The sequence below is a fragment of the Thrips palmi genome, unplaced genomic scaffold, assembly GCF_012932325.1.
Source record: "Thrips palmi isolate BJ-2018 unplaced genomic scaffold, TpBJ-2018v1 HiC_scaffold_2, whole genome shotgun sequence".
Lineage (NCBI taxonomy): Eukaryota > Metazoa > Arthropoda > Insecta > Thysanoptera > Thripidae > Thrips > Thrips palmi.
In genome coordinates, this window is record NW_023144629.1 from 12,197,507 (window position 1) to 12,210,700 (window position 13,194).

The 13,194-nt window shown below is 44.4% G+C and overlaps 1 protein-coding gene across 1 annotated transcript in view; it reads right to left on the minus strand.

Annotated features, from left to right (window-relative positions):
• Positions 1–11,074, minus strand: part of LOC117647746 — an 11,751-nt gene extending 677 nt beyond the window's left edge. Inside the window, exons 1-5 of the mRNA XM_034389642.1 lie at positions 10,852–11,074; positions 10,467–10,669; positions 2,857–4,331; positions 711–759; positions 85–623 (exon numbers count right to left, since the gene is read on the minus strand). Of these exons, the coding sequence (XP_034245533.1) occupies positions 85–623; positions 711–759; positions 2,857–4,331; positions 10,467–10,669; positions 10,852–11,042 (2,457 nt within the window). The 5' untranslated portion in view covers positions 11,043–11,074. The remainder of the gene's footprint in view (positions 1–84; positions 624–710; positions 760–2,856; positions 4,332–10,466; positions 10,670–10,851) is intronic.
• Between the last annotated feature and the right edge of the window lie 2,120 nt (positions 11,075–13,194).

The following is a 13,194-nucleotide window of genomic DNA, read 5'->3' on the forward strand; positions in this document are numbered from 1 at the left end:
TATAGCTATCTGGGGTGCTCTCAAACCACGCGTAATGTGAGAGAATGTTTCAAGCCCTGCACGCAGTTGTGATGGACCAGCTACACTCTCATCCTTATCCGATGAGAGGGTCTTCTTGTTGTTTATGAGACGTTGCATGTCTGTCAGCATTTGAGCTCCATCATCCTGGCAATGTTTGCCTTTCTGGAGCGAGAAGTTGACATGCTTGTTGATCAGCTGAGTTCGAAAAGCATTCATGACTTGATAACAAGTAGGATGAGTGTTGGGCCCCAAAGTTGCTCTCATTTGAGAGATGAAATTTTCCAAACAATCTTGGGTAACATGGCGGAGGTTCAAACTTGTGTATTGGCCTTCCTTCACGAGGAGTCTCCACAAAGCAGGGTCTGCTAAGAGATTATCTTGACACGCTTTCAAACAAGGAATGATCACTCTTTTGCCCTCTTTATCAATGTACGCCCAGGTGGCCACCTCTTTTCGCATTTCCTTCCAAGCCTCGAGGTGGAAAGACGTTTCAGTGACAAGGGCACGTTGTTCTGGTTTTGGTTTGTCTCCGGGAGCTGAACCATTGGTTATGTCAAACAAATAATCCACTTTGAGCATAAAGTTGGCTGTGTCATCTGCACCTGTGAAATAGAACTAACAGAGATTATTTGTCAATAATTTTTATAAAATTTGGCAAGAATTAATTTAAATGAGAAAATGATGAATACCTGGCAGAATAGGATTGCCCCCATTATGGGAGGACAGTTGATTGTATGACTTAATTGTAAGGTAAAAAATCAATTGTGGGTCACATTTTTGAAAATTCCAAATTAAGGCCTTTAATTTTGACCTGGTGACAAAAGTGCATGTGGGGCCTTTAACTATGGTCCTTGGACTACGTTTTGCAGCATAGTAGCCCCGTCTATCATCCATATTTACTAAGCTGTGGCTGTTTTAAAAATAGTCTGTTTTGGCCCACAATTGATTTTTGGAACCAGTTGTGGGTCAGCATTGTAGAAAGCTCAAATTTGGATATGATTTGCTTAAATGCGAGAGGAATTCACTTTTGAATTTATTTTTCGGAATCGTGAAAACTGCAGGATCTGTAGCACAATGAATCAATTCTGGGTCATATCAATTGTGGGCCATTTCGTCTTTTTGCTTGTAAATTGACCACTTTTGCAAGATATTTTCTTGTTTTTATTAATAAAAGGTCCCTGGTTCTCAATAAACCAAGCAGGCACGTTTTTCACTCAAAGAGGAAAAATACATAAACCGACATAAACTGGCTTATTTCACTGTGAGACAGATGTGAGTAAAACTTCCTGGACTAGAGACGAAATGCATATTCTAGGGCCGCCGGTGTGGTAGACAATCCAAGACCACACCCTGTCATCGTGAGGTATTGCTACAGTTTATAATCTATTTCAGTCAGAATATTTAGTCTGTAGGGATTGATTTGACTCCTACAGGGCCGGACTGGCCTCGGGTGTCTAGCCTGCAGTTAGAGAGCGGTCCCCTTCCGGGCGCTATGTAAGCCCCGCAATGCCCCCTTCCCAACAAAAAAAGCCTTATGGCGGACTGGAAGTAAGAGCTAGCGTTGTCATTCGGGGCTGTAGCCTAAGCTTTAACAACCTTCGTATCGTAGTACTATATGTGACTGAGCAGAAAAATGGAATTTACTGTGATACATCAGTCATTCAGAAGCGCAGAAAACAAAAAATATAAGAAAAACTACCGCAAAATTCGTCAAAAATAATGGGTCGGGCATGGTAGCGAACGCTATTTTGCCATCACCCGCGCACCATGGCATCGAATGATTTCGGCTGTACTTTGGTAAATTTATGTTCCCTGACCTATTATGAACCTAACACTGGTGTAAATCAAATCAGAAATTTTCTGATAAACGGTGGATTTTCTGATAACTTGACAAAAAAACATCAGATTTCGATTATTTTCTGATAACGTGAATTATTTATCAGAAAGCGGTCATCAGGAATGTTTTTTTCTGATACTTTCATACGTTATCAGATCAGAAAAAGAGACCTTTCTGATAAGTCGATCTGATTTCTGATAACTGCTAGTTATCAGAAATATAATCGTTAGAAATGTTTCAGATGTCTGATGTTCAAAAAACGAGATCCCTGTAAAATAGAAAGTTAACGTAATTTCAGTTTCAAATTTGGAGAGTGTCTTATTTGCAAGATTTGGCTAGGCCAGTTTTTATCTCAATGAGATCGGATCACATTTACTGTCGTTTTGAGAGTTGATGGCGACCTAGCTCAATTTGGACTGCAGATTTGGATCGGACTCGGTTTCGACCTCCCGAAGACGTTTTCCCCGTTTCCGAGTCTCATGTAGATCAAAATATATATTTACAGAAAAAAATAATTGTTCTGATATATGTCTTTATGAGTCCAGCTGATGTTATCAGAACTAGTCATCAGAAAATTGAGGTATCAGGAACACAAACATCAGAAATAGGTGTCCGAAAAAACATCAGAACTCAGACATGAGAAATGTTCTGATATGCAAAAGTATCAGAAAATTTCTGAGTTGATTTACACCAGTGAAATCAGCAAGGACGTCCCGTTTTACCTCGTAATAGCTTCACGGTGGCAATTTGAAAAACAAACGATTTTTCGCCTCGTTGGATGGGCGCTTTTTTCACGACTTTTTGAAGGGCCTTCCTTTGAAGCCTGATATGAGCTGTTACAGTCGTCGCTCGGACATACACGCTATTTGGGGAGACAAAGAAAGGTTGGAGGAAGGTCTACCGTGAAATTCAAATCGATTCAATCTCCGTGGAGTCTGCTGTGACACGTCGAAAAAAATGACCCACAATTGATTCGTGACCCACAATTGATTTTTTACCTTATTGGCCACAGTGGCTCCTGCCACTTGAGTACAATGCTTCACTTTCATTTTTTGTTTACCCTCAGGATAAACCTGCTCATGAGTCAGAAGCCCAACTTTGAAGTTTTTCTTGTCATATTCGTAATAATCAATTATATGCTGATAATATGCTCTCTTGCATTGAGGCCCATACTCAATACAGTTGTGAATATCAAGACGCCAATTATTAATGATATTCTTGAAGACATGAGGATTATCCCAGAAGGTGACAATGGTCTGCCCATTGACAATAATTTCAGGTTCTTCCACTCTTCCAGTCTTCTTTGCAGCCTCTTCATGCAACAACCGCATTGCTTTCTGATTTGCAGGGCCCTGGTCGCACACTGCTGCTGCAACCCTCAAGCCAATGTTCTGCAACTTAGTGATAATCAACACTATCATTTTCTTCAAAATTTCTCCGGGACACATGGATAGTGAAAAGAAAATTGCCAACGGCATTTTCCAATTGGAATTGGGATCAAGGCTTCGGATTAAAAATATAAGGTACTCATCAGCTGGCAAATTTGAGTTTCCAAATGGACCAAAATTTTCGAAGCCAATGATTATGCCTTTTTTCTCATTGAAAAACAGACCACCTTGACCCCTGAATTCATCCCAATTCAAGGACACAAACTTTTCTTTTGGTGTCATTGTCTCCACTTGTCTTGCTAGATGACCAAAGAAACCTTCATTAATTCCGGGCTCTAAAGGTATCTTGGAAAGAACATTCTGAATGGTACGTGAACTTGGCAAAACAAACATTTTCTCCAGAAGGGAATATGTTTTACGAGAACATGATTTTATGACAAGGCTCAAGCATTTAGACTCTTCACACCAATCACGACCACGGGGGTCTCGTGACCCATTTAATAGTTCTCCTTTAAGCAAAACATTAAGTGCAGGCGAGATTTTGTCTGAGAGGACTCTTGCATGACTTTCTGGCTTCTCTAAGTCTACCAATCGACTATTAGCTTCTTTCAATTTCTTCTCGGACCTTGCCAACCTGGATTTATACATGTGAGCGACTCTTAGTAATTTAGAGGCGTCATCAGACAAGCCATCCTTCTCGACACCAGCTTCTTTCAGGACTGACAGTTTTGAAACTCGTTGCTGAGATATCTTCTGTGCTATTGCAGCTACATTCTTGCTCTGTGATGACTTTGAAGGTGGATTTTCTTCTTGGGCTGCATTCTTTGAAGGCTGATTTTCTCCTTTCTCCGAGTCTGTCTCAACACGGACAGTAACAGGTTCTTCTGCAGCAACGTCAAGTGGTACACTGGGAAGAGGTGCTTCAATGCAGACAGGCCCCATTGTAGCCTGAATTGAATCTGTCTCCACCTCAACATGCACAGTAATAGGCTCTTCTGCAGCAAAATCAATTGGTACACTGGGAAGTGGTACTTCAGTGCCCGCAGATCCCACGTCAGCTTGAGTAGGAACCACTTCAGTAAGCCCTGTGGAAAATACAAAAGTAAGTTAGCACAGCCAATGAAAAAAAAGCACTCTTTGCACAAGACTAGCATATGGATGCAATCCAAGGGCACAAAATACAAGCAAAAAGCCCTCAAATTAGTTCATGCACTCATGTCAAGAGAGACAGAAAGAAAAGGAGAATCAAAGCACATAAGAGCATGAAAATGCTGCATTGCCATTCCTTTTAAGATTTTGTGAAGAAGATCGAGCTAGGGGACTTTCCAAAAAAGTCAATTTATTCAGCAGTAAAATCCACATCAAAATCTTGCTAGGTTCCAAATACATGAAAAAAACCACCAGCACAACCAAGAAGAGCATGTACAGTCTGTGACAAAGACAATTAAAAGCAGTACAAGCAAAGCTTTAAAATATAAAGAGGGAAAATGAAACAGCAAACCACACTTCAGTAATTTGAAAAGCAGAAATCAAAGCAGCCTAAATGCAGACGAAAATATCAAAGAGGAAGAGCGAAGCTTGTGGAAAGAAGTAACTTAATGCATCGTGCAAAAAGGAAGCACACAGCTAATCAAGAACCTATAAAGCCCCAATCCGACTGACTCACTCACTGACTCACTCACTCATAGAAATGTTTGGGGTGAAGGAGTGGTCGTAAAGACTTGCGGTTTTTTCCATTCGATTCCAAATTTTATGGGAAAATTGGGAAAAATCCCAAAAGTTGAAAATTCCTCACCGTTTCCGAGAAAACCTACTTTATCTACAAAAAAGGGGAACAAATTTCTCACCGTTTCCGAGCAAACCTACTCAATCTTCAAAAAAGGGGACCGACCGACTAGAAATTTTTATTCACCCCATCGGTAGGTCTGGTCGAGACATTTCCGAATCTTTGCCGCAATCGGGTCTCCGTCACTGGCAACATCCTCAAAAAACGATCAAATAGGCCTAAATTAAACAAAATCCACTCAATCTTCAGAAAAGGGGACCGACCGACTAAAAATTTTTATTCGCCCCATCGGTAGGTCTGGTCGAGACATTTCCGAAACTGTGCCGCAATCGGGTCCCCGTCACCGGCAACATCCTCAAAAACGATTAAATAGGCCTAAATTCAACAAAATCCACTCAATATTCAAAAAAGGGGACCGACCGACTAAAAATTTTTATTCGCCCCATCGGTAGGTCTGGTCGAGACATTTCCGAAACTGTGCCGCAATCGGGTCCCCGTCACCGGCAACATCCTCAACAAGCTAGGGCCCGCCCTTCCGTCGAACCGAGTTGCCAGCTCCGCTTCGCTGCGCCGGCAACTCGGTTCGACAGGGGGCCGGCCCAGCTTGGCCTGCCGGCGGCCTTTTCTCGGGCCTTCGGCCCTCGCATCAGACCCAACTTGGCCAGTCGAAGGCCCGGGCCTTTGGCCCGCTCGCATCACGCACACCGTGAGCGGGTAAAGCAAACTTATCGATGTACCATCGTGACTTAGGCCCGCCCTTCTATTCACAATATGCAATAGTCCTTACACTTTTTACTCCAACTGTCCTTAGAATATGCCCATTTCATTTGTCTCTTCGCCCTCATTCCGAAAATACCCGTATTTGCCATGCCACTGCAACTCCTTGCAATAGAGGCACAGCAGGAGCTCAAAACGAGTCCGTCGCACTTTTTCCCATAACTCATGAAGGCGGGCTCCTGGACCCCCCTTCTGACCCCTCGTTGAAGAGGTCTTGCCAAGACCTATCCAAAACTTAAGTAAAAATTTTCAGTCGGTCGACCCCCTTTTTTCAAGATCCTGATGTGACTAATAGACGAAGTCGGGCTCCTGGACCCCCTTTCCGACCCCTCGTTGAAAAGGTCTTGCTGAGACCAATCGAAATCTGCAATAAATTTTTTTAGTCGGTCGACCCCCTTTTCTGAAGATCCTGATCTGGCCAACTGGTAAAATCGGCCGATGGGGTCGGGACCAGGTCCATTCATCTTGTCTCGTCGCCCCGATTCCAAAAATACCCCTATGTGCCCTGCTAGCACCAATAATGGCGGAAATCCCCCTCCCGCTCATGTAAACCATGATGCACCTGCAGCAGCCCTTGTGCGACCCGGACGGGATTTGCACCACCGGATTATTTGTTTGGACGGTACTCCTGAAGTACCCTCCAAATCTGGTTACTCTAGCTCAACTCCTTCCTTGTACACAGACGCCAACAACAACAACAACAACAACAACACACAGACACAAAGGCAAATGCATAGGCCCTCCCCCTATTTTTTGAATAGAAGGGCGGGCCAAAAACGATTAAATAGGCCTAAATTCAACAAAATCCACTCAATCTTCAAAAAAGGGGACCGACCGACTAAAAATTTTTGTTCGCCCCATCGGTAGGTCTGGTCGAGACATTTCCGAAACTGTGCCACAATCGGGTCCCCGTCACCGGCAACATCCTCAAAAACGATTAAATAGGCCTAAATTCAACAAAATCCACTCAATCTTCAACAAGCTAGGGCCCGCCCTTCCGTCGAACCGAGTTGCCAGCTCCGCTTCGCTGCGCCGCCAACTCGGTTCGACAGGGGGCCGGCCCAGCTTGGCCTGCCGGCGGCCTTTTCTCGGGCCTTCGGCCCTCGCATCAGACCCAACTTGGCCTGTCGAAGGCCCGGGCCTTCGGCCCGCTCGCATCACACACACCGAGAGCGGGTAAAGCAAAGTTATCGATGTACCATCGTGACTTAGGCCCGCCCTTGTATTCACAATATGCAATAGTCCTTACACTTTTTACTCCAACTGTCCTAAGAATATGCCCATTTCATTTGTCTCTTCGCCCTCATTCCGAAAATACCCATATTTGCCATGCTACTTCAACTCCTTGCAATAGAGGCACAGCAGGAGCGCAAAACGAGTCCGTCGCACTTTTTCCCATAACTCATGAGGGCGGGCTCCTGGACCCCCCTTCCGACCCCTCGTTGAAGAGGTCTTGCCAAGAACTGTCCAAAACTTAAGTAAAAATTTTCAGTCGGTCGACCCCCTTTTTTCAAGATCCTGATGTGACTAATAGACGAAGTCGGGCTCCTGGACCCCCTTTCCGACCCCTCGTTGAAAAGGTCTTGCTGAGACCAATCGAAATCTGCAATAAATTTTTTTAGTCGGTCGACCCCCTTTTTTGAAGATCCTGATCTGGCCAACTTGTAAAAGCGGCCGATGGGGTCGAGACCAGGTCCATTCATCTTGTCTCGTCGCCCCGATTCCAAAAATACCCCTATGTGCCCTGCTAGCACCAATAATGGCGGAAATCCCCCTCCCGCCCATGTAAACCATGATGCACCTGCAGCAGCCCTTGTGCGACCCGGACGGGATTTGCACCACCGGATTATTTGTTTGGACGGTACTCCTGAAGTACCCTCCAAATCTGGTTACTCTAGCTCAACTCCTTCCTTGGACACAGACGCCAACAACAACAACAACAACAACACACAGACACAAAGGCAAATGCATAGGCCCTCCCCCTATTTTTTGAATAGAAGGGCGGGCCAAAAACGATTAAATAGGCCTAAATTCAACAAAATCCACTCAATCTTCAAAAAAGGGAACCGACCGACTAAAAATTTTTATTCGCCCCATCGGTAGGTCTGGTCGAGACATTTCCGAAACTGTGCCGCAATCGGGTTTCCGTCACCGGCAACATCCTCAAAAACGATTAAATAGGCCTAAATTCAACAAAATCCACTCAATCTTCAAAAAAGGGGACCGACCGACTAAAATTTTTTATTCGCCCCATGGGTAGGTCTGGTCGAGACATTTCCGAAACTGTGCCGCAATCGAGTCCCCGTCACCGGCAACATCCTCAAAAACGATTAAATAGTCCTAAATTCAACAAAATCCACTCAATCTTCAAAAAAGGGGACCGACCGACTAAAATTTTTTATTCGCCCCATCGGTAGGTCTGGTCGAGACATTTCCGAAACTGTGCCGCAATCGGGTCCCCGTCACCGGCAACATCCTCAAAAACGATTAAATAGGCCTAAATTCAACAAAATCCACTCAATCTTCAAAAAAGGGGACCGACCGACTAAAAATTTTTATTCGCCCCATCGGTAGGTCTGGTCGAGACATATCCGAAACTGTGCCGCAATCGGGTCCCCGTCACCGGCAACATCCTCAAAAACGAATAAGTAGGCCTAAATTCAACAAAATCCACTCAATCTTCAAAAAAGGGGACCGACCGACTAAAAATTTTTATTCACCCCATCGGTAGGTCTGGTCCAGACATTTCCGAAACTTTGCCGCAATCGGGTTCCCGTCACCGGCAACATCCTCAAAAACGATTAAATAGGCCTAAATTTATCAAAGTCCACTCAATCTTCAAAAAAGGGGACCGACCGACTAAAAAATTTTATTCGCCCCATCGGTAGGTCTGGTCGAGCGGTTTCTGGAACTGTGCCGCAATCGGGTCCCCGTCACCGGCAACATCCTCAAAAAACGATTTAATAGGCCTAAATTCAACAAAATCCACTCAATCTTCAAAAAAGGGGACCGACCGACTAAAAATTTTTATTAGCCCAATCGGTAGATCAAGTCGCGACATTTCAGAAACTGTGCCCGTCACCGGCAACATACTCAAAATCAATCATCAATTGTCATCAAGAACCTATAAAGCCCCAAAATCCGACTGACTGACTCCCTCACTCACCAATCATCAAGAACCCATATAGCCCCAATCCGACTGACTGACTCACTGACTTACTCACTCATAGAAATGTTGGGGGTCAAGGAGTGGTCGTAGAGACCTGCGGGTTTTTCCATTCGATTCCAAATTTAATGGGAAAATTGGGAAAAATCTCAAAAGTAAAAAATTCTTACTATTTCCGAGCAAAGCTACTCAATCTTCCAAAAAGGGGACCGAATGACTAAAAAATTTTATTCGCCCCATCGGTATGTCTGGTCGAGAATTTCCGAAACTGTGCCGTAATCGGGACCCCGCCACCGGCAATTGGGCAATCATCTTCAAGAATCTATATAGCCCCAATCCGACTGACTGACTGACTCACTCACTTTCTCACTCAAAGAAATGTTTTGGGTCGAGGAGTGGTCGTAGAGACTTAAGGTTTTTTTCCTTTCACCTCTATCCTTGTCAAAGCAGTCTTCAATATTTTCCGGACCTTGTATGCACCCATTGACTGCTACAGTAGCCAATGCAATACAAGCTATCTATTTGGGCAGTAAAAGTAGCCTTATTATATGGTCAAAAGCGGTTAAATAGAGCTTTCAAAGAAGCAGGACATTTACTTCCTTAGAAAATTTGCCTTTGCTCACCACGGACTTACTGAAAATACTTCGGCACGCGCTCCACACATGCGGGGGTGTGGGGGCGGAGCCCCCAGCGAGCAGCGCGAGTCAAGAATCTATATAGCCCCAATCCGACTGACTGACTGCGACTCACTCACTGACTCACTCATAGAAATGTTTGGGGTCAAGGAGTGGTCGTAGAGACTTGCGGTTTTTTTTCATTCACCTCTATCCTTGTCAAAGCAGTCTTCAATATTTTCCGGACCTTGTATGCACCCATTGACTGCCACAGTAGCCAATGCAACACAAGCTATCTATTTGGGCAGTAAAAGTAGCTTAATTATATGGTCAAAACCTGTTAAATAGACCTTTCAAAGGAGCAGCACATTTACTTCCTTAGAAAATTTGCCTTTGGTCACCACGGAAAATACTTCGGCACGCGCCCCACACATGCGGGGGTCTGGGGGCGGAGCCCCCAGCGAGCAGCGCTTCCATAATTATAACCTCACTTACAGTTTTGTCCACATTAAAAATGCATTTCAATAAATGCTTTGATCTTGATAATAGCATAAGTTTAAATGACAACAACAAAGCAGCTTCCAAAGTTGATTCCTGTCTAAACAAGGCAAACAACGCCACATCCACAACCAACAGGCAGCAGTAGCTGAAATAAGAAGTCTAGAGATTAAAACATATTTGTTCGGATGTGAAAAACTGCAAAATTAATTGAATGAAACAAATCGAGAAAAACTAGTTTCATTGGATTTACACTACACTGACATCCTCCTGCTCCTACAGCGGTCACCTAGGAGAGAAACTTTTCATCTCATTAGAATATTTCAGGGTGATTATCTTCATAAAAAAGTTACTTGGAAGGACTTTTCCAAAATTTCACTCGCAACACTCAGCTGGTCTGTAGTGAGGGGTGTCACATTACGGAGGATGTCAGGCTCTGCATCCCTATTCAGGGTTTTCAGGGTGTTGTTCCAAAACATTCTACGGGAGAAATGATCTTTGCATATTTTCTTCTTGTGCATATCCTTCAATGGAACATTGAGAAGCTTCGGATTTCCAGACAGTCGAACCCATTTCAAACACCTAAGACAGAGCATTGTAAGAAAAAAAACCTTTAGAAAGGAAAATCCGATAAAATCTTAAGACGAACAGGTCATCGCGATAATTTCCACATCTCACAGGTTACGGAGAGTGGATACAAAAAACTTAGAGTGCAATGGTGTGCACGCAAATGCGCTCCATGTGCTCTAACCCCATTCACGTACCTGTCTGTGTCGTTTTGAGGAAACTTGTGGAGGGGATGCGTCTTATTGGTGTTTGGACATCCATGAACAGAACATTTCACAACATTAGGCATGTTCCTAGATAAAATTAAGACAGGATTAAACAGAAAAAAAAGAAGTTCTAGGTGAAACTTACGTTCTCTCCTGCCATTTTCAATCGCAAATGATGCCATGGCGGCCGGTGCGGAAGGCGTCAATTTCGTTTTTCACCAACTTTCCAGGATAAAATTTCGGATATTTTAAACTCCAATCTGGATAGAATACGGACACTAAAAGGCTGAATCATAAATTATACAAGGTAGGTTTACGCCAGACCGCGTCTTGTCGTAACAGGCTTCGCGATGTCTCGCTGCCTGTTCCTCAATCCGCGCCTGGCGCACCTACCTTGGCCTGCGGCGCTAGTCTGCCTTCGGCAGGCAATGGCTTGTCCATCGTCGGTTACTTCTTACTTGATGCATGCTGGGGGGCTCCGCCACCCAGACCCCCCTTCATTCTAGATCCCTTGTGACTTATTAACTTGTCGGGGCTGGGGGGCTCCGCCCCCCAGACCCCCCTTCTCTAAGGCAGAGGTGATCTGCCTGCAAAAAACTCGATTTTTCGCCGTTTTTTGGGTGTTTTTCGGCTGTAAAAACTGAACCAGTTGAGCTAGGATAGAGAAATTTCGCGTGTGCCGAGCCAAGGACATGCCCAAAAAGTGTGCGAAATCTCACCGAGATCGGCCTAGCCGTTCAGGAGGAGTAGTGCGGACACACACGCACACACGCACACAGACAGGAAAAACTTTTCAACCCCAATGGAGTAACAGGCTTCGCTATCGCTCAGCCAATTATTGAAATAACATCATGATGAGCCGCATTAATGCTGTTTTGTTGGTTTTTATGTCGGAAAACTGGTTCGTAATTTTCTTCCCGTTGTAGTGTAAGAATGGGGAAACCTTATTCGCGCCCTTTTTAGTGCCTACCCCCACCACGGTCTCTTTCCATACCCTGACCCAGACCCCCACTTTCTTCAAGACAGAATTGATCTGCCTGCAGAAAACTCGATTTTTTCTGTATTTTTCGGCCATAAAAACTGAACAAGTTGAGCTAGGATAGTGAAATTTCGCGTGTGCCGAGCCAAGAACATACCCAATAAGTGTGCAAAATCTCACCGAGATCGGCCGAGCCATTCATAAGAAGTGCGGACACACAGACAGTCAGACACACAGACAGACAGAAAAAACTTTTCAACCCCACTGGAGTAACAGGCTTTGCTGTCGCTCAGCCAACAAGACTTCGGAGTGGATGCTGAATGGAATTTCTTCGGAGTTGATGTTTCTGTTATGTGCTTTTGCAACAATGTTTGTTCGGTGAGGAACTCCGTACACAGATAGAACCAATGCCTTCAATCCAGGTGGCTCGGAGGTAGTTGAAGAGGTCCATAAGCTGGTCGTGAAGACCCAGTCTTCGAGCCTCCAATACAACAGCATTCAGAGCTTCGAAGAGGCGACCTGGTGGTGCTAAAGGTATCGCAACACTCATGCGGACTATCCTTCTAGCGTTCTGGTTGTCTCGAACTATGGATGGATCCCCAGGGACCTGACGTTACGGCACACCGCCCGAGCAAAATGCCAAAGGCAACCAGTCAGCCTGACCCGAGGGAAAGTTTCCAAAGCAGCATTTTGTTGAGCTGTTTCAAAATCAGACATGTAAAAAATCCGGATCAAGGTCAGGGACTACACGCCTGTTGTGGGTGAGTAAGTCCCCATGAGCCACCTGACTCCGTAATTCGATAAGTGCATAGGCAAGAGGTAGAATCTGAAGGAACAAAACAGTTGCAAAAACAAGACAGTTAGGATTTGCTGTGTGAAAGTAAGACGATGTGGTACACCTAGCCTAGCCGCTCGCAGAGGCCGACCTCTTTGAGGCAATTTTGTCGAGGAACACGACCGGCGCCGATTTCGCTCATTTTTTGGTCATAGGTGTCTGAAAAATGCCCCAAAATTTTAGGTCCGAAAAATAAACGGTTTGGAAGATATGACCAATTTTCGATTTCTCTGACAACTTTATGGTATTTTTTGCTAAAACTGAAAATATCATTTTTCTCGGCCGCTATTGGCTTGTTTTGCTCAAAATTTGGGTTTCAATGTAAAATCGGCCGGGGCCATGATATCCAAAATGCGATTCCCATGAATCATTGCTCCTGAGATGCAATGTCTTCTGTATCGCATAAAAGTCTGCAATGAAAATCGGAATAACTGCAAAAAACTGTGATGATCACTGGTAAAACTAAGGCGTAGTATTACGCCTTTCCTCAAGCGTAAAATCTTGAAGCGTACTTCTGCGC